Raw genomic sequence first — 25,552 nt, forward strand, 5'->3', positions numbered from 1 at the left:
AATTTTTAGAGAAACATCTGACTGCTAAAAAAAAAATCAAAAATAATAAATAATATAGCTGTCTAAAATTTTAAACGAAAAAAATTTCTATTTTTTATACTTGTAACCTCTTTTCGGGGTAAAAGAAAAGTGAGAAAAAAAAAATTTCGCGCCTACAACAACAACCATCTGTAAAAAATAAAACTGAATCAAATACATCATTAGTTAATGATAAGACAATGATTAAGCGCTATTATTGAGTAATTTAGAATAAACAATTAAATCGGATAGTTTAATTATATTAATGTCTCATTTTGAACAATGCTATTACTACTATAGTATAGAGATAGTAATTTTGAGCCCGACACCTAAGCCAGCATTCCTTTTTCAAATTTCCATTTCAAAAACAAAGGAAGGACATTTGAATCTCAACTCCAGATTTCACACGGTTCTAAACCACATACTCGATAAATCTGCTACGGAAACAGCCAAAAATCTGAAACTTCAGGTTTCGAAGCCAAAAGCTGATCACTTGGCAACCGTGGTCTTTCCCATTTCAGAAATAATTCCCTGAATTTCCAATAACTAATTTTGAAGAAACAGGCAGATATCTTGTTCTGTCAATGTTTCTGTTTTGAAACAGAATATAGTATATTGGCGTTTTTACACTTTTCTAGTGAAAGGAAATTACAATGAGCCTCCATTCTCTTCCCAATCTATTCAAAATTCTAAAAGCCAATGTTAACTGATTTTTATGAGGTAAGTTGTTAATTTAGTTAAGTTAAGAAGGCAAGATGGCATAAGCATTAATTGAATTAAGGAAATCAAGTAAAACAAAATTCAATGTGAATATAGCATTTTTAGACAAGTCATTGGTGCGGAGTGTATTGGACGTATTCCCCAATTTTATGAAAAACACACACACACACACACACAATAATTTTTAGCATCTACAATGTATTAATCATTTTTCAAATGTAGAGTCATTTTTCTAATAACCATAAAAAATTGGGCAAATGTTTATATTTCACTTTAAAATGGGGTATTGAAAATAATTTCCATGATATGAAACATAGGATTGGTTCTCTATTACATTGATGTCTTTGAGATATTTGAATTTAATACGCTATTTCATCAAACCGCAAAACCTTTTCTCTTGTGACACTTCCTTCTTGGCATACGATCTTATGAAAGATCGTATGCCAAGAAGGAAGCTCATTTCAGTACTTTTCCCAGAATATGGCAACCATTTATCACGAATTATATTACTTATAACCATTGTTTTATGACTTGTTCAGCTTGCACACCAAAACGAGTCAGCTTCGCAATCATAATGCGGAAACTATTCTACGAATTAAATTTTTCTAAGTTTATCTAATATTGTAAATGTATTCAAGAGATCTGTGGAAACCAAAAACCCTGCGTGTTGATTCTAATGACTATCCGTACCTCGTGAACCTCCCGACATTGACTGAGAATCGAATCTGCGAAATGACCAATACATTATCATTACCTCAACACCAACACCATTCTAAACGCTCTCTGAAAAAATTTCAAGTTGAATCATAATGCAGAATCCATTTAGTTACAGAGACTCTTCAGCTTAAGGTAAATTATCCTTTAAGTAATTTTTTTTTTCCAATTATACTTTTAAAGCTTCAGGCTCAACAGTTGTTCAGTGAGAAATTTATTAAGAATGTATTAATCATATTTCATCTCTATTATTACCATCAAAGTTGATAAAAAATCACAAACATAGCACTGGATAGAACTAACAAAAACATTTTCGCAATTATGGAAAATAGTCCCATCAATCTTCGATTTATTCTTCAGCTAAAAAAAAAAAGAGAAAAAAATCCTATCCTCGTCCAAAATAAAAAAAAAAATGCTCTTGAAAATGTCAAAAGAAGAGAGCTGAACCTTTGTTAAAGCACTCAAAATGAGCATTTATCTTGTCCTCGCACACATCTTTCTTTTACTTGATTCTAAATTTTAAATTTTTCTTTTTCTTCGCGAACATTTGCCAGCGAATCAATTTCTTGAAGCATTATAGTCATGGGCGTCGCCACTCACGAAAAAGAGCAGCAGTTTTCCACCTTTCCTTTTTCGCAGTAATCAAAACATTTTTCCACCTCGCTGTTTGACTTCGGAAATACACAGTGGCAGGTGAAACTGCAATAAAGTAGCAGACCAGCAAAACAAAAAGGCCGTCGTGAACTTCAATAAATCTGGCGACCCGCTGAATGAAAAAGCTGTTCATAGAACTGTCTTTCGAAAACAAATGAAGCGTCTCTGAGGAAATTTTTGATTTAAGAATTTCCTCTATACAACAAAACAATTGATGTATGATCGTCCTAATCAACAATTGCTTGGACTTGCATAACCCAATTTCTGCATATGTTCATCTGAAATTGCCTGTATCATATTAATTTATGAATTCTACTCAGTTGATTTCCATAATTTTTACTCTTCACAAAGTTCTATATTAGAAATTCTGATTGATTGAAGAGAAACTTAAATCATCAAAATATTCGACCACGAGATTTGAAAGAATTTGTTTGTTTTAGACCTCCATCCAAGTGCGAAAACTCATTTTTAAAACCAAGTTAACTGTGAATACTATAAAAAAGGGAACTCGGTTGATTGATAGAATTTGGTATGAAATATTTACACAAAAATTGCAGATTTCTTACAAATTATTGAATAAATTTAATCAGAGAAGTTAATTTGTCCAACATTTTCATGTGAAAACAAACTTAAAAACGTAACATGCTATTTAAAGAAATTTGGCATGAGTTTATTATTAAAATTCTAGATTTGTATCATATTTTGGACTTCATTCATTAAATGGAGGGGTCAGCACAACAAGTTTGTGAATTATAGTAAATTATTTTTACACCCAAATTGTATATGTGGGTCCAGTTTTGGATTAAATCTGTCAAAGGACATATATATATATATATATATATATATATATTGTATAATATTGTCGATTCGTGTATATACGAACATGATAACACAAAAACACAAAGCGAAAAAAAAATGAAATTTGTTATACGATCTTTTCTTAATAATTGTTGATTTATATTTCATTTTGAATCTAATTCTTCAACGGGAAGAAATCCAAATTCAATTATTCACATATATATATATATATAGTTTTTATACTGTAACTTCATTATCAAATCATAATTCCTTTTTAAGATTAATTTATAATCCAAATTGATTTCGTAGTTTCCAGGAAAATTTTCTTCAGTCATAGAATCATGAACTTTAAATAAGTTCGTTACAATGCATCATTTTAAAAATGTCTGAATAGAAGTCATTGTTTGATATAAAGTATTGTATTTATATCTGTTTCGATGGAAATTCTTTTTTAAAAGCCTTTTTAAGATTATATATGGCAAGTATAGTATTTAGCCAATAAAACTATAAAAGTATCGCATTTGAAACAATATTTTTGATTACCATTTATTAATATTAATAAACTAATAATTAAATACAATGAAAAACTCTCCCTTATCTCTATACAGATTTTTTATATGTTTTCCTTTTTATGTTTTTGATATTGGAATAAAATATTTCAAATTTTAATCAGATAACTAACTATTTAGAGAATAAAACGTGCTGTTTCAATTCTCCATATTACAAGCGAGTTCAATTCAGTTATATTGACGTCCCGTTTTTAAAGCAACACTAAGGCTCTTTTGGGACAGACCTCGTAATTTTGAACCGAGGTCAGATGACGAGAACAACTCCTTAGCTGGCACTCCCCTCTCCAAACTTCCACCCCACAAGGCCCTGGCAGACTTAACGGGCATCAGACCTGCTTACACGACGGTTCTTCGCTGGAATCGGGCTTTCAGCCTGAAAACCTCCGGATCCGAAGCCGAAACGTTACCAACAGGCCACCACGGTCAGCCGCCCAAGCTAATAAATATTGATTATTCCGTTCTCTCTTAAGATATAAAAGTAAATGTAACAAATTCCTCAATTTCAACAATTTTCATCATTTTTACTGCTCCAGATTACTTAATGGTATAATAATGACAGAGGTATAGTTCGTCACAAAGCGTATCTTTCATTATAATTGCAAATAAAGGACACCAGAAATTTTACAAAATATTTTAATACAAAGTATAAATGTGTGTGTATGTATGTGGGCGAATGCTAATACATATAAGGACACGTAAATAGATCTGTGTTTTAGCTTTTGTAAATAATCTTTCTCCTCTTTTAGTGATTTACACATAAATTTTTTTTTAATCTTTTGATTCACATTCACTTTGATTCTTTGGTCTGCAATAGCATTTGGATTGAAGTAGTTATTTTTCAACTTTGTTAGCTGACACTGTATGCAGAAAATACTGCATTGCTTTTATGCAATCTCTTTGATTTTATTCCCTGATGAAGGACCAATATGTTTTAACTGCAATATTCTGCTTTTTTTTCCATTTGATATATATCTGTGAATCGTATGAATCGTAATTTTCATTTCATAAGGCGTTAACTTTTTTTTTTGACAATTTTTTGAATACGAAATCACTAAACAATTGATCAATTGGTGTGATGTGGAAGTTTGGTGAAAGACAGCCAATCATCGTTTGATCCCAGTTCTGAATTTCGAGGTCAATACTCAATGGTCTTAGAATAATTTTGGATTAAAAAGTTAATCTAACTGCTTATGATTTAATTAAATGAATGATCGATCTATTTCCAATAGAAATAAAGCTGCCTGTATTTGAGATTATAAAATCCATTAACTTAATTACTCTTTTGGTTGTGTCATAGATTTAAAACCAACATCGTCGAGGAGGGCAACTAAATTTTCAAAAGTTTTCACTAAATTTTAAATTTTTATTCGAAATTTCGATATATGTAAGACTTTTAAATTTTACTCGATTATTTAATAGGTAACATTGACTTGTAATAACAAGTTTAACGTACTCACTATTATTTGAACAGATTTCAATTACAAAGAAGTGAAATTTCTATCTGGAAATATTGTATTTCTATCGGGTGATTTGCTATATTTCTATCGAATTTGTGAGTTTTTTTTATCGGAAAATGTGAATATATTTATCCAATGGCATAATATTTTTTAAGATGATTCGGATATATTTTAAAATTAATATAACTTAAATCTTCGATTATTATTTAAATAAATGTTTAATTAACTGCATTGAAATAATATTTGGTACCATAATATTTTTAATATCGGCACTGAAAATATTATTTTTAGAGTTTTAAAATGAATAAGAAATCTTCAAATAGCTAATTATGAATAAATTAATAGTCTTCAGCAACTAAAGATTAAATAAAGATGCTTATCGGTGTTAGAAAAATAAAACAACTTTCACACATATTAGTCAGAGCATTGCATAATGGCAAGGAGAATCTGACACTTGATAAACTTCAAAAGAATGCCGCAGATCAGTTCAGACAAGGAACACTTAACTATCCCACGTACGAGTGACAGACTGAAGAACATCGGATTATTTTAAGAAGAAATCTCTTCTTTTTTAACCAGAAAGCATTCGAATTCTTCCAAGAAATCAATGGGAAAGGAACAACAAGTCCTGTTCGGGAGATTTTCTCTCCTGAAAACTATTTTTTAAAATCATGTCTCAGCTCTTCTATCTTGAGCTTCTTTGACAGTTCTAACAAAAAAGAATATTAAAATTCGAAAAAGAGTCATTGATATTGCTGCTATTTCCGTATATGTTTTCATTTACTCAATCCTTCTACTTCACAAAACCATCTTCTTAAATTTGCTAGACGAAATCTACATAGTTTATGAAAAGATAATAATTTGTTATGATCCATCAGTTACGTTCCATATAAACAGATTAAACAAATAAATTCAGGTTTTCGTACTTATTTCCATAAATAAAATATATTAGGTCCATTCAGACATTTTCTCCATTGCATTGTTAAACATATGCTTAAATACCCATAGAGTCAAATGCATACTCAGTGCACTATAACACATAACATACACAATGCATATACAATGGCGGCTTTCATAACAACAAAACGAGCTACTCTCCAATCTGTAACATGTGGGGTAAGGAGAACGATCAGTCGTTGCGATACTTAATCGGGCACTGTGTTAAATGCAAGATAGCTCTCATTATGATGAAGCCCATGTGTCCACCCAATCCCATCCGACTTTGATAAGAAGATCTGAGAAGTAAGCATCAAGGAATATCAGAAGACTTTTGTTAAGTTAAGAGGTGCCAACATTAGTCGCATTTATTGCAGCCCTGTTATATCTCCATGACTTGCTGTCCGTTTCGTATTTTTCTCCCTCTCAGCGAAAGTATTTGTTTGAATGAGGTCAACGGTCACCCGATTATTTTGCTGGAAGAAAAATAACAATATTTCATTTATAATCAAATCAATTTCGTTTGCCTATAGGGTTAGGGCTTGAGATAGTATTGTATTAAAATAGCAAATTACATTTGGATTTTTTTTATTAAAATTAAGAGCCTTTGTTACATTGGTTTAGATGGTTAACCACCATAACGGCTTGGCATTTTTCGACATGAAACCTGGGAAATGCGACAGCAATTCTAGCTACTTTCCAATCGGATTTTTTCAAAAACCTTCGCATTTAAACGGTTATTGTGAAATATTACTCTGAAATAGCCAGAAGGATTATGTTGTCTTTAGAAGCACGTTACAATAACATAATTTGGATCTTGGTTTAACCTTCTGAATGATCCGGTTTGGTGACCGAAGCAGGCCAGGTTCGAGACCTCATTCAATGGAACATCCACTATGTATGCAAGTCTGATATATAGGGTGGATATACTTTATATCACTTATTGTCGAACTCCCCCCATCCCAATAGTGTGGTATTGAAGACTGGGAAAGGTGTAGCCTCAAATACCCTTTTCGTCATCTGACAACAGTTACGTATGTTTGATGCAACATTATTGCACCAGTTAACAAGTAATTCCATCAGTAAAAGAAGTTATTGCACCAGTTAATTAAACAACAATAACAATGGAACATGGTTGAAAATAATGAGGTATGTCCCAAACTACAGTCTTGTTGCTTCAGGGTAGAAAAGGAATCTAATTAAACAAAATTTTAAGACGTTGAAAAGCAATCATGTTGTCTGCGTCTATTTATTTTGACATGTGAGAATGATACTATATCAAATGATACGATGGTACTTCTCCAATCTATGCTAAAAATGTCAGTTGCCCATTGAATGGAATTGACTAGATCGGACATTGGATTTTGTAAATGTACGTCTGTCTTTACGGAAATCAAGAAGCGCCTTTCCGTTGCTTGGCATTTTTCAACATGGAAACTGTGAAACTCACAGTTTTTGCTCGAAGATGCTATCGTAGGAAAAGCTAACGCTCTTCTCCGGTGTATGCTGGAAAATGCCAATCTTCATTGAGTGGACTCGAATGAACCACACGCTGGATTTCATGGATGTATATCTGTTTCTATTTGAATAAAGGAACTCCATTCCGTTGCTTGGCACTTTTCGACTCAGAAAATATGAAGCATATTAGCGCCACCTGGACCTATTTGACTGAAGGCCCAAGGTTTAAATTCGGTTAACTGTGTAAACGTGGCCTGTTAAGTTATAGAGGTATCAATATTTTTCGTCTTTGTTTTGTAAAAATATTAATTGCTTAAATAGGATTTTTTTTTGCACAAAATTTCGATCTTCTTTCAACATTCTTATCATAATAAAACGTTGAAGAAATTTAAGAAATTGTATTTCCTCGAAAAATGGATATAAATATATCTCCCTTAAATGAGCATCAAAATGGTTTCCTTTTGAAAAATACATTCAACGTACATTTATTTCTTTATCTTAGAAAATGCGCTTAGCATAGACATGCGTATTTTTAAATGCTTGTTATGAACAGTTTTACTTTACTTACTATAATACAGCCAGTGGGTAGGGTCCCTCCAAAACTTTCTCACATATTCACTATAAAAGGTGTTATCTTTCTTCCCAGGCATAAAACTGAGGGCCTTAGGTAAGGCCATGATTGCCTTGCATGGTAATAGAGAACAAAAGTTAAAAAATACTGATCTGTAGCTTCAATCTAACATTTTCACTGAACTATCATGTGATTCTTGGCAAATTTTTGTCAATAAATCTCTGGCATGCAGTTAATAGTACCCGGAAACGATATTTTTGTATTAGGAGCATTTTTTCCACCCGATTGAAACCAAAATTTGACAGAAAACTACAAATGTAATCACAAAATCACATACCAAAATTCCTATATTTAAGTCATTACTTTTTTGAGTTATTGCTTTTACATGGTTGTGTAAGTATAGACAGACAGACAGTCAATCCCTAGAGGTATTTGGTTCCAAATGGGATAGATATTTATATTTTAGACCTTAAATAGGTGTATCAAATTTTATCTATCAAATTCTCTTCGTTTTATAGTTATTGTGTTATATTCGGACAGCAGAACAAACAAATATCCAATGAATAGATTTCGTTGAAAATTTAATAGAAATCTAAAATTCGAAGAATTTGAATTTTGTAAAGACCATATACAAATTTCATCCGTCTAGCTCAAATCGTTTTTCTGATACCATCTTCATAGATAGAGGGACAGACTGACAGACATAATGCCCAAAATGTGTTTTTCGAAATCAGAGATGTCTGAAACGTTGAGATTCGTCAAAATCTGGAGCCTCCCCCCCCCTTTTTTTTGACGATTACAATACTTTTTTTACACTTCATATTCGAGAAAGTAAAAAGGCAATGACAGAATATATATATATATATATATATATATATATATATATATTCTTTATCTATAGACTTGTTATCAAAACAATTGAAAAACGATACACATTTCATAATAAAAATAAATCGTTTGAGGATTATTCAATTACTAAAAATCAAAATAATGTATCCAATAATTTTAGAATATCTGAAATAAAATAATAGCCTAAAACTGCAGTTTAAGCGATTTGTGAAAAAGCTATTTGTTTTGAAGCTACTCAGCGACTTAGAATGAATTTTGTATTTTTGAAACGTGATCAGATGATAAAAAAGTCAGCGAAGCTATTATCCCATTTTTTAAGCTTAAACACCGTGCCAACATCAAAACATTATCTTTTTGATAGTTTTAGCATACAATAGTTCTCTCGAATAAGAAGAATGTTCAGCGTAATCGGGATTCGAACTTGCGATCCTTTTCCTACCCCAATAGGTTATTTCAACCAAAATGACAGTTTGAAATAATTATCTAAAAGAGTATTATGTAACCGTTTGAAATAATTATTTGAAAGAGTGTTATGTAATTGCTTGAAATAATTATCTGAAGGAGCGTTATGTCATCATTGGGCTCTTAACCTTGAGGATAATTAAATAGCTCTTTTTGTTTTGAAACTGTTATTTCTCTTTAAGCAAAAAGAGTCGTTAGGAAAGAAAATAATGGATCTTAGTGCGATTTTTAAAATGGAGTGTTAACTAAATGAATCAGATAATTAAGTCATTCTAAAGAAAAAAACATAATATGAAGCATAATTAGAGTTAACCATAATTAAGGAAATGTGCCGCAAAATACTAAATTCTTACAATCCATTTCACGAAAGGAGAGTGGGATTGCTATAAAATAAATAATAATTTATGGAATAATTTTAAAGGCAATCTTCTATAAAATCTATTTACAACTGAATTGCTATTGAAAATGCGAAATATTTCCGCTGCCAATATAGAAATCTTCCCTCCGCCTAAGAATAAGATCCCTGATATTGCATAAGCTGGGGCACAATTTGCCCCCAACTTGCTTTTCAACGGAATAATGGATAGGCAGCGTATTTTGAATCGCAGTTTAATGATGAGAATTACACCCGAGTCTGCTTCTCTTCAATTGCCACATCACATAGATGGACATAAGACGCCGACAGATTTAGGGGTGGTCCACTTGCATGGTGATTGTATAGAGTGTCGAATCTGAAATTATCCTCGTACGAAGCTGAGACTGTCGCCAGAAACTACAACTTCGAAACATAGACAGAAATTTTAAATAAAGATTTTCTGTCAAACTAAATAGATTGCATATAAGCTAATTATAATTTTGGCATTCACCATATTATATGACCTTTATTATCAGACGAATCTATTACGATGAGTCAGAAGAGGTCAATATACAAGAATTTATTTCAATCGTGTTAATTCTCTGCGACTTGTTTCTCCTCTGAGGAAATGCATTTGTCCGTGTGGGAATTTAGGTTAGTCCCAACTTTCCAGAATCAAGGAATATGACAGCAAGTTAACAAATTCTCCGCGACTTGTTCTCCACTTTGTGCTTTTTTCCCCTCTGAGGAAGTGCATTTGTTTACGTAAGATCAAATTCAGTCGCAAACTTTCCAGAGTCAAGGAATATGAGAGCAAGTTAATGGATTTTCCACGACTTGTTCCCCGCTTTGTACTTTTTTCATTCTGAGAAAATGCATTTATCTGTTTGAGATCAAAGGTCAGTCGCCATTTCTCCAGAGTCAAAGAATACCATAGCAAGTTTGTGGATATGTATAACAAATAAAAAATCAGATAGAATCTTTAAATTGTCATATTTATTCAGTTCGTTTTTGCATCTATTGTGGAGAGCAGATTTCATAATAGGACAATAAACAATTAACTAAATAACACTGCTACACATCAGATTTTCAATAATAATAATAATAATGATAATTGCACACTTAAAAGTCACTTTTTGAAAAACTTCTCATGTTTGTTAAGTTAATTTTATGGTTCAAATATTAATGGGAACGGGTTTTTTTTCAAATCATTTATTCAAAGAATGTCGAAAGATAATACTTTAAAAATATTTCACTTCTCTAACTGTGCCAGATTCTTTATTATTGCTATCATTGTTGTATTTTAAAAGAAATGAGTGATATTTGGGTCATCTAACAAGGATCAAGCTTTTTAAAATGTGCATGGGTTGATGATACGTAAAGAAAGCAAATTTACAAAGATCATGTTTTGAATAAATTTCAATACCAAGCACTTCACGAAAAGATGATATGCAGATATCAATCTGTCTTATCAAAAAGGATTGCAAAATTCACTATAAGTGTCAATGCACTCTCTTCTTTACTTAGCTGAACCAATTGCTAAACAATAGCTTGAAAAGGTTATATGTTAAAGATAAGAAAATAAAATTATTTTCATAATGAATACGTATTTTATGCTCCGTTATTCTTTTACCTTAAAAAAGAAATTTCTGTCATTAGTTTATTTTCCGTAGAATGAATCGTATATTTATTTGAATATGATTGCTCAACTCTTATCCGATCATTTTTACTTCATCGCATATTTAGTGTACAAAGTTAGTTTTTAGAGAAGTAGAAAAATATTCTACTTCTCTAAATTTTGAACTCGAAATTTTTACCCCTTGCCTGCCGAGGATAACTTGCGAGATTCGGTCCCCAGTGCCACGCATATATATATGTATATTAGTTGCGAGACGTATATATACGCCAGGGGCAGTTAAAGCATTGATTTAGGGAGACGTATATATACGCCCGCGGCAGGCAACGGGTTAACGTATCTCCGCGTTTTTGACCTTCCTGAATCCGAAATATATATATATTTTGAAATTATGTCTGTCTGTGCAAATACAAAAAATACAAAACATTTTGATCAGAGCAGATGAAATTTGGTATATGATTTATATTCCAAATTTGTAAATTTCTGTCAAATTTTGAATGAAATCCATTCAGAGGATGTCAATCTCTGTCAGTCTGTGCATGTAAACATGATGGCTCAAAAGGCAATGATTTAAATATATAAAATTTTGTATGTGATTTTGTGACTGAAACTGTAGTTCTGTGTTAAATTTTGATTTTTAATCGGTCTGAAAAAGACATCCAAAATAGTTTAATCCAAATTAAAAAGTCAGGAAGCCTTCAATTTTTTTCAGCATCACGAGAAATAATTAAAAAGATACTGTATATTATTTATACCTATAAAAAATATGAAAATAGATTAGGTTAGTTATGAATAGGGTTGCTGCATCTAAATTTTTTTTTTATATTTATGCAGAATTTTTTTGCTGACCCCTTTCATGGAACGTAATTGGAAGTATCTTATTAAGGAAATATGCATTCCTCAAGCTAGTACTGAATGAATGATTATTTTTGTTCTTGTCTTTCTTATGGGTTTGACTTTACTTATCCTCGAGTACGAGAATTAGAAGTTGCTGTATAAGAACGCAAGCTGTTATTTTTGTGGAAACATATTAATGGTCTGATGATAGCTCCTCAAAAATGAGAATAAGAAGTTTCCGATTTAGTGGTTTCTTCTCGCTTACGGAGTGAGTACCTTAAGGTCGTGAATTGAGTAACCTCCACTTTCATGAATGAATGTTATTTCTACGGAAAGAATTACACCGTGGTCGGTGATGCCTATTATAACTCAACCTTAATCCTCTCTTCCCTCCATTAATAATGATGGCAATTGTTTATACAGAATGCTTATGCTGGACGAAGGGTAACTGCAACGTGGTTATGGCTTATATCGTGATTCTGCAGGTGGTAAACTTCAAGTTTAGGAATGAAAACTAGGCCGACTCAGTATGCCGGTTCTCGCTTCTCCTGGAGTGAGACAAAGATGTTGACTAGTTAACAGGCTAATGACGGGACTCACTACCTCCTTAGAAGATACTACCTGTTTAGATGACTTTGAAAATAGGTTATCTTTAATAGAGATTTTTTGTGCAGATCATGTTTTTATTGTCTGCAGCGACTGATCGTTCAGTGTAAACTGGCACTACGGTTATTTTTATAAGTTTAACATAACTTTCGGTGCTATTTACGAATTTGCAATATATTTTTCTGAAAATACTTATATTAAATTTTCCCCATGGATGACCAGCTGGATAACGACTACGACCAATATTCCGATGCTCTGCTTATATACAATAAATGAGCTTGAGTCTTCTGTGCATAGCACGAACAAGACTTTGCAAAGAAAAGCAATCATTAGAAAATATTGAACGGGAAATTGAGTATATCTCCTTGAAACAAAACAAAGTTATAATCGTTTATTATTTTAAAAAGTTGATTTTATAGCACGTTTGAGTGGATTATAAAGCACTTCGAAAACAATAATTCATACAGCTGCACGAGCTTGCTAGCCCAATGCACAGAAGAAAAAAGCACTTCGAAAACAATAATTCATACAGCTGCACGAGCTTGCTAGCCCAATGCACAGAAGAAAAGACACAACACAAGATAAGAGAAAGTAACGCAGTCTAACCAAAATGTACCCTGCGCACTCAAATGTTAAAAAAATTTCGTTTAGTAGATAAAACGTCCTCCATTAAATAATTGAAACGTTAAGCAGAGTAATGCGATACACTTCACTCAAAGATAAAGATCTTTTCGCTAAAAATCCAAGGCAACGAGTGTTATAAATATAAAACACCAAAAGCTGCGACAAATCCTCGCTCTCTAAATAAACAATTTTTAAACAATGTTTAACTAGACATCAGCTTTTGAAATCATTTAATGAGAATATAGGCGACATAAAGCATGAATCATTAAAGGCTTCCTCGGGAAACGAAAACATGCCGTTTTGTAGGACATTAAGGCAAGTGGCTCTTACAAGTCACATCAGGGTTAATGTGTGTTCGTTAACCGTAGAAGAAGCCGAGAAAAATAGGTTGAACGCATTGGTTAAGAAAGTCAATGTTAATATTTTTGTCCTTCCAGAGATAAAAGAGAGGACAGAGCTCAAAGCTTTACTTTTTAGTAAAGTTTCAGTGTTTTTAAGAAATAAATTTCAAGTTTTTATTATTTTTCCTTCGTTTTGTTTAATTATTTTTTTCTTTTTATTAAACAAGGTTTCCTATGACTTACAAAAGTTTTTTAATATGTTTTGAAATAATAAAAAGGGTTTAAAAAACATGCTTTTATTGATGCTCTAAAAAGTAGAAAATATTTTTTCTTCCGTAGAAAATCTGAAGGTCAAAGCATCGTAAATCGAAAAGTATGAGACGTTGATATAAATACTCTAAATAGAGATTCAATCACTCTAATAAAGATTTAATATATTTTGATTTTAAATTAATATTTTAAGATTTTTTTTATCTATGATATAAATCTTTACTTGCATATGACGCTTTCTCAGGTGCCATCAGTTCATAATGAAAATTAATTAGAAAGTTGATAATTAAGTTATAAAAATATTAAATTTTGTATTTTCATCAGGAATACTCAACTTTACAGAATTTTAAAAGGCTAATACATCAAAGAGTGATTGAAAAACCTATTAAAAATAACGTCTTTACAAGAATTAAAGGAGTCATGGTTAATAAAAACGTATAGAAAATTATAATATTAATTATAACATAAAAACTTCTTCTGGACGTTTTGTATGTCAGAGTTAATGAATTATCTCTAATTTTTTAAGGGTCGATTCCGAGATAATTGTCTGTTTTTTAATTATGAGTATTACAGTTATTTTCATTTAAATGCCCAGAAGTGTGTATATATGTATATATTCACTTACCTGGTAAATACAGATCTAAAGTTTTTCTTAATATGAAAAAAAAATCTTATCAGTTTTTGATAATTACGATTTGGATTGAGTTTAGCTTGGCACGGAAATTTAGAAAGCAGAATACCGTCTCAGGTATCATTTTCGTCATTTAATCATCATTCAAAATAACTGGTCTCATTCCCAAAACCGATAAAAAGGTATAAAATACACCTTAAATATTTTGCATTTTTTTTTTTTAATTTAAGATTTAAGGAGGTAAATATTTCATAAATGTTCAACATTTCAAATATTTCACTCATATTCCTCGTACTATCTTAAAAATACATCCGATATTATGCTTTTCCTTCCGATATTATACTTTTCCTTCCGATATTTTACTTTTCCTTAATACTATCCGATACTACTTTTCCTTCGTAATACTAGGCAACCACGGACTAGTTTAGTTTAGTTATACTAACATCCCTTTAGGAAGCAGCTCTAAGACTATATTGGAAAAGACCTCGAAATTTTGAGCTCCTGTCAGTTGTCGAGGGCAACACCTGAGCTGGCATCTTCGCTCCAAACTTTCGCACCACACTAATAGGAGAATGTTTGGTGAAGGACGTCAGATTTAGAAAGAATCAGAACGGCATAAGCGACAAGCTAATGGAATCGATTTTCAAATCCTGAGCACTCATGAATCCGAAGCCGATACCTTACCACTAGTTCACGATGGCCCATCCACTGACTCGTTAGAAAAATTGCAAAAATAGTACATTAATTCAATGTTAATTTAATGTTAAATATTAATATTTAATATTAATTTATTTAACAAAATTATATTTTATTGAAAAGCTATAGAATTACCTAAAATGTAATAAATGCTCTTTTTTGCATGAAACATTTAAATTTTAATAAGTAGTACTGTATTTAAAACATTAACAAACATTCCAGATAAAAAAAAAATACAGCTTTCGTGCAAAATTAGTCATCCAAAATGGATTTCAGTTTTCATCTCTTGTTCCGTGTTCTCTACTTATCGTTCAAGTTTTAAATCAATAAAAATCAATCAAAACATATATTTTTCGGGTCATCATTTAAGTATGGAAGAAAAACCGTATTCCATCGAAATAATGCTTCCTCAGCTAAAATTTATTTACGAAGAATTTCCTAAAAAATATTCGAAAATCAATTATAGAAAATTCAAATATTTTTTTCATTTTGTGATTGATGTCATTGGAGGTAATTCCCAGCTTCGCTTGTAGCAAATATTTACAAATATATGACCACATCTATAAATTCACTGTGAGTTAATACTTGGTAAAACAGTGGGAGAGAAAGGATTTGAAAAATAAATCCATCAGTGATCATTTCTAAAGCCCTTTAGGGGCTGAACGTGAGACTATCAAAAGGGGAAAAAAATAAATAAATAAAAGGAACAGAAGAAAAAGGAAACAGATCTATATAGACGGGAAGAGGTTAGAAAAAATGAGGTAATTATGTATTTTTTCTGCTTCTTCCATCACAGCACTCGAATCGGTGAATCGCTTTTCACCCCATACCTGTGCTGAAAAGCTCTTTAATCCTCTGCGACTAGTTGAAGACACTGCTTTTTAATGAGCTGTCACAGTGCCATGCTTCAATGGCAGCGCAAGTTTTATTCTAAGCTTCATCTATTAAACTCGCATTATTTTCACGACGAGTTGTCTGTAGAAATTGTTCATGCTCAATAAAGATAGCCATGAAAACAACCTGATTGCTTCAAATATTAAAGACCTAGACATTCAAAGATATTTTTATGTGAATGGTTGTTGTCGTGTGGTTGACCCACACAAGTGAAAACGAGTAATTCTTCTTTGATAGTATTCAGTGAAAGGATGCACAGTCTTAGAAGTATTGTTACGCAGAAAAAAAATTAATGTATAAAATTAAAATGTACAAATCAACACGGATGAGTGAATGCCATTATATTTATCTTAAATAAGTTGGGTTATTGAATTCGCATCAACAAAATTTCCAAGACGGAAATTCTATAACATGCGAAAAAAATTGTAAAAAAAAGGCAATGTTTTTGTTTTGTTTTTTGAATGTCAGTAAGATTTTTTTTTCAGTCTTTATATAAGAAAAGGATGTTTCAAAAGATTTTCGAATAAGGCTTTTTATCAAATTGGTCATTTATTCCACAATTTAATCAATCTATTATTTGATGATTCTATGCAACATATGTTTGCTCCATTGTAATTTAATTTGTAAGTAATTTGCTCCATATTGGAAAGATCAACTATTCAGATAAAATGTAATTGCTCTTAAATGAAAGAGATTCAAAAAGTACTAAAAAAGGCAATGACAAAATTATTATATTTTTTCTATGACTTATTTGTTGGACGCATTTGATTATCACATAAAAAGTAATAATCTTGCAATCATTAAAGTGGATGTAAAAATTATTTTCAGAAAATTATACTTGAACTTTCCGTGGATCTTTTTTTTACTTAAAAATATGTATATCGGTATTGCATGCAAAATAATATTTAAATGCCTATGCCATTATGTTATATATGTCTATGCCTATTCGTAAACCTAGGAAGTTGAATACCCTCCCCTCCACACTAAACTTGCGCTATCGTTGCTTTTCTAACGAACGTTATAGCATGCTGATTATAACATTTGAGCAAAAACGGACTGGATTACTTTCATATTATATGTGATCATCAAAATATTTAAATAAATATTAAATTAAATAGCCTAAATGTGCATTTAATTGTCCATCTTAAGTAATTTGTAGTTGTAAAAAATAATACAGTGCATTCAGCTTAAATATATATTGTATTAAAAAATGCTTTACATCGAACAAAAACTTTATTGTGAAGACTTTTTCTACGAAATAATTATTGAATCTTTTAGTAAGGTTACTGTAGCTAAATTTTGATTTTGTGATAAAAAAAATACCTTGGATTTTGATCTCTGTATATTTTAAATTTACAAATGACTATTCCCTCTAGTCTACTGGAACATTTCTCATTCTTTCTCATGCGGCTACGATGTGAAGATTTAGATTTTGGATTTGGATTTCTGGAGCAAGATGCTAATACAGAATATTCGGAAAAGAGTTTAGGTAACGTTTCATTGTCTGATTGTTATTTACAACTACGAGCGCTATCTTACAGAAAGTTAAAGGTCAATATGATAAATTAAATCTGAAATTGCAGTTAAAAATTCAAAGAATATATTTCCATTTCTGAAATGTTAAACACTTTAAAAATTACGTAGGAAAGAAATGCGTGGAATTGAGCCATGACCCATTCAGGAACTTGTTATTTTTCAACCTATATTTCCCATTATATTCTATGTACATGTCAGAAACTGCAAGGAGAAGAATCTCATTCTTGGCCTGTAATATTTGCATGTGCAATATTGTTGAATGGGAAAGTATCGATATAGGGCAAATAAAATAAAATATTAGTAATAATAAGAGAGAAAATACATCTAGCATAGTGCTTCAAAGAAAAAGAATTTATCCGAAAATAAATTTTTAATCATCTCAGCCGAAATGTACGTTATTTTTTTTTTTCGCATACTAGGTATTCCATACAGTAACTCTGTATCCCAATATATAGAAACCGCTTTTACTCCACTCTGAATAATATTTGCAACCTAAAAGAGTCAGTCAAAGCAACTTAATTTGATACTAGTCACTTTTATACGCAGAAACTGAGATATATGCTCCACTTACTAAATATTCCAAGTCGGAACTGTACCACAGTAGGTGGTAATCGGTTCCCTCCCTACGGGGAAAGAATGATTACCCAGTAACAAAGATTTAAAATGAAATGCCGAAAAATTCCTTCTATGTCAGTGATTTAACAAGGAGGCTAGCAAAGGGTTCGATTCTTGGAAATTACTTAGTCTTTAAACGTTAAGTAAAGAGATGGAATCTCATTCTCAAAGCCTACGCATTGACACGTGCCATTGCCTTCCTTCTTAAGTTTAAACCAGCAATTCCTGAGCTCATCATTATCATTCTCATTTGATATAAACCATTTAGGACTCTTTATTCATTTTATTGAATAAGATGCTAATATCAACGCAATAATTACCAATGAATAAGTTTTAATATTAATGGTGAAAAGAAAATCTCCTTTTATCCAAGGAATGACCATCAACTTAGAAGTTCATCTACTTACTAACATGAAGATTTCTTGAGATCATTTTATTTATTCAGTAGCTCACGTTTAATGGGATGATTTCGTGATTAACGAACTTTGAAAACATAGAACGATTGATAACTATAACCGAAATGGATAAAATCAATTGTATTTTAATAACACCATGGAGAACGGGATGAAATACTTATCTCAGAGCTAACTATAACTTATTTTTTTAAAAATTAAAAAATCCTTAATTATAGATTAATTACAATTATTCTTTAGCGGTTCACTTATATATTTTTCGCACTTTTATTTATTTATTTATTTTATTTGTTGAATGATGCTGCACGTCGGGTTTCAAATTACTAGACGCTAGATTCATTTCTGCGCTTGTTGAAGTGTTTTCTTCAAAACATTCGTCTGAGTCGGAAACATCAACTTTTATAGCTTTTCTTGTTAATCAAAATTTTATTTAAAAAAAAAAAAGAGGCTATGAAATTTCAGCTGTGCCATAGCATTTCTATGATTCATTTTTGGTAAATTTTCATACCTATTAAGAATTTCAAATTTTGTCTTAAACGTTCTAATCAGTTCCTTTTTTTTATCCATTTTGCTTTCATAATTCAATCATAGGCCGTAATTACTTACAGATTTTTAACACATTTCAAGCTAGAATTGGCATAAAAGCCTTCCATTTTAACCGATATACACAATTCTAGTCCAGACGGAAGAATGTGAGCCCTCCACCCCATAGGAAAAATGGCTACTAGATATATCCTTGCAAGTTAAACAAAAAATTCCATGAACATCATCGTTAACGTTGGCAGAAAATGAAAAATTGTCCAATTGTCTTCAAATTTGGTAACATAAATGATGTAATGATTACTTTAAACGAATAGTTTTGTACACATTTAATTATGTTGGTTCGGAACCCAGAGAATTTTGGAAATACAAAGAGAATGATAACATTAATCGCAAAAACATTAACCTGCGTCCACTGCGTTCAAATATGAATAATTAGAGATACATTTCATTCAATATATATATAATATATATTATATTAAGAAAAAAATATAAAAAACAAATTGTCTGAATTAAATGTAACTGGTATCTGTTAGATTTAATGTGGTTTTTTTATAGCAAAATAAATAGTCTTTTTCTTTTTTTCTACAGCGAAGAACTTAGGTTATCTTGTTTCATATTACAATATAGGCATTTTGAAAAATACTTTAAATGTATCAATCATATAAATCCTATTTTTCTGAAACAATTCAAGTAAACTTATGAGAAATACACCGATTAGATAAGCACATTTTTAAACTCTCATTTAATATTAGCTGCTTTCTGATTTTTTAAAAATTATTTCCTTTAATTTCTGGAAAATGGCAGTTTCAACATTTATTATATGCGCTTTAGAGCACGTTTAAGCACTATCGCTTACTTATGGAAGGGAAATTAACTATGAAGTTTATGCCCAATTATGCTATAAAAAAACGAATCTTCGTCCGTGTATTTATTTAAAATTCAAAGGATTCTTCGAAGCCAGTACTTTAAAATAACAGATTAGTATGTGAATGATGTAGTAATAAATTTCATTTGACTTTTAACAAAAGCCAGACAAAAGGCTAAATAGATTACAAACGTTGCATTCATAAATCTTTTAAACCAAGGTTATCCAAGTAGAGAATATTTGCGGCTTAACCAGTAGCGTTTCTTTTCTTTTCCTTGTCTTATACAGCTTTGAAACAGAAATAAACATCAATGAATTTGAAATTCATTTAAGAAGAGACTACGGAACAAAAGAACCCGATACAAGCAATTAATCAAACTTGAGCGCTCCATCGTGTTTTTGCTCATGGTTTTCTGTGATACCTCTTGTTGAATTATATTCATAAAAAAACTAAACATTATATATATATATATATATATATATATATATATATATATATATATATATATATATATAGTTTTTAATAAAAGATAATAAAAACGACAAATGAAAAATACAAGCATTTAATCAGATAAACACGGAAAGAAGACTTGTGTTTTTTATTAAAATATATAGTGTTTTTCTATAATTTATCCATGCTATCAAAACGTTTTTTCAAAAATTTTATCAAAGAAATATGCACATATTATAAAATATTCATTTAAGTAGAGACTACGGAACAAAAAAAGACTTAACAATCATATATTTTGTTGCTAAAACGACTATAAAAACGACAAATGAAAAAATACAAGCATTTAATCAGGTAAACAAGGAAAGAAGATGTTTGGTTTTTTTTATTAAAAAATAGCGTCATCTGTAATTTATCCATGTTATCAAAACGTTTCTCCAAAAATTTAATCAAAGAAATGTACAGATATTTCAAAAAAGTATTAATTTTAAGCAGTCATTAGGAAATCAACGCTTTTAATTTATAAATTTTTTCTCAAAACTTTACTGAAAAATATCCAGGTAAAATTTACTGTCAGCTGAAAAAAAAGAAAAAGAAAGAAGTATTTCCTGAAATAAATATCCACTCCGTTTAAATTGCGGAGATGACCGTCTGTCAGAAGACTTAACGTTTGACAATTTGTAAATAAAGTCTTTGAATTAGATCCTCGTCAAGATGAGAAACATGATCTCTTCTTATTGAAAAGTGAATGAAGGCTCGCGAACTTACGTAACATTATTCCCTGTCCGTTCATTCAGAGAGGAAAAGGGTTTTCCTGGGAGAGAAGGAAGAACCGTCGACACTTACTCAAATAAATCTTGGGTAGGGAGGGAGGGGAGACACTTTTAGTGGGAAAGATTATTTCATTTTTTATAAATCGTCATTTTGAAACATATTTTTCCTATTTCCTTTTTCTTGAAGAATTTATTGTTTATATGCTGATATATTTTATATTCATTAAATATCGTGATTTTTCTTTTAATCTCTATAGCGAAAACAATTTCTTTCTGCCAAAAAAAAATAATAATAACTATCGTATGAGTTATAATTAAAATAATAGAGGCAAAAAATGATTTAAGTTGATAAAAAGAATGCAATTCAGAATTAAAAATGTAGAATTTATTCGCAAGTGAATAATTAGATGAAACGAAAGCGTCATTTTTGTGCTTTAAAACCTTTTCTGCTACAAATTGTTATCTCTCTTTCCGAAGGTGAATTTAAAAACTTATTTAAATTGCAAATAAGACTAAAAATACAAATTTTAATCTTTCTTTCTAAAAGAAAATTTAAAACCTATTTAAATTGCAAAGATCATTAAAAATACAAATCTTCACCTCTCTTCCCAAAAGTGAATTTAAAATTATTTAAATTACAATAATTTCCAAACATTTTGATCTCAGTAGTGTTCGATTAATAACTCATTTTTCAGATGCTAATTTTACGGAGAATAATTCTTGCTTTATGGTTAATGCAAGATCTAAAGGTATGACTAAAAAACATAATATATAGAACTATAACTACCAGATTTAGCCTTCTGGAGCCCGTTTTTTCAGTGATATTTAATGCTGCGGTATTTTGTAAACCATCTAGGTAGACATCAAGGCAAATTTTTTGTACTAAAATCTATCTTACGAGCAAATTTCTTAAGAAAAATGAAAATGTGCAGAGAGTTTTTATGAAAAAATTATATTCGATCAAAAGACTGTTTTAAAAATATAATTCGCTACTTATTTGTTCCTTATAGTTGAAATATAAAAAGAGTTTTTTTTTTTTTAAATCCCTAAAGTAAACGTGAAAATAAATAAATAATGATGTATGCAGATCGTCCAGGTTGCTACTCCAAAAGTGCAATTAAATGATTGCATTACAAAATCATTTGATGATTGTGACCGTCTTGTTAGAAATTCTTATTTAAAATTTTAATTACGAATCTAGCCATTCCATTTTCATTTTGTTCGTCATTTCTCTGCGCATAAAATATCAAAGCATGAAAAAAACATATTTCTAAACATTAAACTAATTTTCTGTGTATATTGAGGCAGAAGTAATATAAAGGGTTTAAATTATTTCAAACCAAGGCGTATTCAGATGCATTCTTTAAAATTCGCATTCCTTATTTTAATTTAAATATTCAGAATAATTAAATACTCTAAACATTATTGATAATTAAAATCATTGTATGACATCGTAATATTTGATATAGTCAGATTTGAAACCTAATCTACATAATATGGAGAAAAATAGTTTTATAGATAATATAATTTTTAATGCTCATTACAGAAATGGATCATTTTAATTACTAAAAGAACTTTCAAATTTAAAATCAACTGCGATTTCGCCGAAAAAAGGAAATATAAACTCTATCAATTTTAAATATGTGTGCAACTTATTTTCCTTTATTGATAAGAAGATATAAATATACTCCCATACTATCCTTTGTATAATATCATTCATATTTTATAAGCCCATAACAAATTTCGTGCTTTAATTCCAAGTAAACTTAAAGTCATATTTTGCATTATAGTATATCATCGTCACTCTGAATTGGCGTTTTTCATTAATTAGTCATTGGATACAAAAAAAATAGAAATGAAAATTTAATTTTTCTTGCATGCAAAATATTTAACTCACAAAACAATATCTTACTGTCTGCTCTCTAAAATAAAACATATTTTTACATATATAAGAAGAAGACGAACATCGATTTTGGTACGTTAATATTGCCTATAAAACGCATAAACTGAAAATTATATTTTCAATAATTATCAAATTTCATATTTTCTCTACGCAAAATAAATGATGCATAAATCTCTATTAGCTCGCTAGTTGCATATAAAACTCAAATGCAACGATAAGCTAGGCAAATAGATAAGAAGAAGCTGAGTAGGGATGATGAGGAGCAAGCGCATGGTCATCGAGACAGAAGAGGGACTTACCGTGTGTTCTGCATCGGTGGACCGGGAGTGCAAACTCCCGGCCACACTCGAAAGAAATCGCCTGCTATACGACGCAGCGCCCTCCAGCGACCAACCACGGAGCAGGAAACGTGGCGCATGCGCTACTCTTCGGCTCAATTTGCTTACAGGGGCTATAGATTTGAGTCCGGGCGCACCTTGGGGGAGGATACACAGTAGAAATAATGAGCGATTCTTCAAAATTGAAAGTTTCTACTTTTCCACCAATCAAATCAATAAGTCCAGGAAAACTGATTTTTTAAAATTCAAATATAGTTTTTTTTTCTTTTTGCATAGTAGTCGGAAGTTAAAATTCGTGAATTAATTAGAGAATAAATTTTATTCTAATTTTTAACTTCATAGAACGCATAATAAAAATATTCCATGTCAGCATTTAGAGGGTGAAATAATAGTATTGTGATATTTCCAACTCATGCTTCTTATAAAATCAGTCATTTTTATAATTTCATCTACAGTAAAAGCAAGTAAGATAAATTAATTTTTTATAGAATGTATTAATAGGAAATAACATAAGGAAGTTGGGGTCAGCCTTCGCAGTTTCGACATACGTTCCGATTATAGAACTAATCCGACACTCCAGTTCCACGCCACACGACATGAGGTTCCATTTAGAGATATGAGATTGACGTACCTTTGGTGAAATGAAGCTTCGAGACCGCAATCGTGTTCCGAAACCAAAGTTATATATATATATATATATATATATATATATATATATATATCAATTTATTTGGAGTATTTAATTAACTAATTAATCTGGATAAACTGATTATTTAACTAATAAATTAATCTGGATGAAATAAATAATTGAAAACTTAAAATATTTCTACCTTGCATTTTTTTAATTTACTTATTTTGCTGACAATTATTTAGAGTTGGAAAGGATTAAAAAATTTGACTGAAGAAAGGAAAAAAAAAACATGGTAAAAAAATAATTCTCTTCGTAATTCACTTTTTCTTCCAAATTTAGGTTAGGAGAACTTTTCAATAGAGCAGGTATTTTCAAAATAAATAAATAAACCCTGACTCTTCATCTTTCTTAAATAAAAACTATTGATGTTGCTATAAAAACGTTTCATTTGCGTTTAAAGGAGGTTTAGATAATTTAGGATAAGAATTTATATCGGTATTTCATTTCACGGTATATCACTTCATATTATTCAGTTTTAGAACCGAAAATGCTTTTTTTTTCACACTTTTTTTATTTCCAAATTTGGATATTTTGAGTACTGATTAGGATTTTTTGTCGCAGGAAGTAAAAAAGGAACCTTGCCCTCAGGTAATTTTAAATGAGTTAAGTATTATAATTAAGTTAAGTTTTAAACTGAAAAAATGAATACTTTTTTTATGTAAGCAACAAAAAAACAAACTTATTTGAAAACAATGATGAAACTTCGGAGTTCAGAGTATAGTTTAGACGTTAATCATTTGTGTGTTTGCGTGTTCTGAAGATATTTAATCCGCTTAGAAATCATATTCTTTATATTTAGCTTGGAAGCTCTAGTGTTTGAGCTTTTTATAAATCAAGTCTCTTAATTTTTATTTCATCCGATACTTCAGTAATTGATACTAAAAATAATGCTTCGGTGGATGATGTTGTTAATTGGACCGTGGAATTGTATGTGTAGAATTTCTAACACTGAATGAATAGGTATACTTTCAATGGAGAATTTCAGGAAACGCCTACAGCCGATGATTCATTGGTAAGACATTCAGATATTTTTTTCATTTTTCGGGGGTTAGAGTGAAGAAGAAAACTCACTTTTCCTTCACGAATTTATCGTCATGTTTCATGACTCAGATTGCTCATATACAAATTTCGTATTATCATAAACTTTGAAAAGTTTGAAACAGAATTTTCTTAAAACTGAGCAATGACCAAAATTGTCGCAATAAAAAAAAAACGCATTAAAACTATGCATAAATTAAATAATATTATTTTTCTATCTTTATTATGAAGGTTCTTAAATAAAAGTTGATATTTAAAACAACCTTTAAAGAAGGGGATAGAAAATGTTTCGC

At 30.5% G+C, this 25,552-nt stretch overlaps 1 protein-coding gene across 4 annotated transcripts in view; it reads right to left on the bottom strand.

Moving 5' to 3' along the window:
• The window catches only part of LOC129958488 (collagen alpha-1(XXII) chain-like), a 197,195-nt gene extending 173,644 nt beyond the window's left edge, over positions 1-23,551 (bottom strand). For 3 of the 4 annotated variants that reach the window (XM_056070996.1, XM_056070994.1, XM_056070993.1), the window contains exon 1: positions 23,492-23,551. Coding sequence is in view for 1 of the 4 variants with exons in the window: in XM_056070995.1 (XP_055926970.1) it covers positions 23,492-23,505 (14 nt within the window). In the remaining 3 variants the exon portion in view is untranslated. The remainder of the gene's footprint in view (positions 1-23,491) is intronic. The other variant, XM_056070995.1, reaches the window with a different exon arrangement.
• Between the last annotated feature and the right edge of the window lie 2,001 nt (positions 23,552-25,552).

Source organism: Argiope bruennichi, chromosome X1 (assembly GCF_947563725.1).
Source record: "Argiope bruennichi chromosome X1, qqArgBrue1.1, whole genome shotgun sequence".
Lineage (NCBI taxonomy): Eukaryota > Metazoa > Arthropoda > Arachnida > Araneae > Araneidae > Argiope > Argiope bruennichi.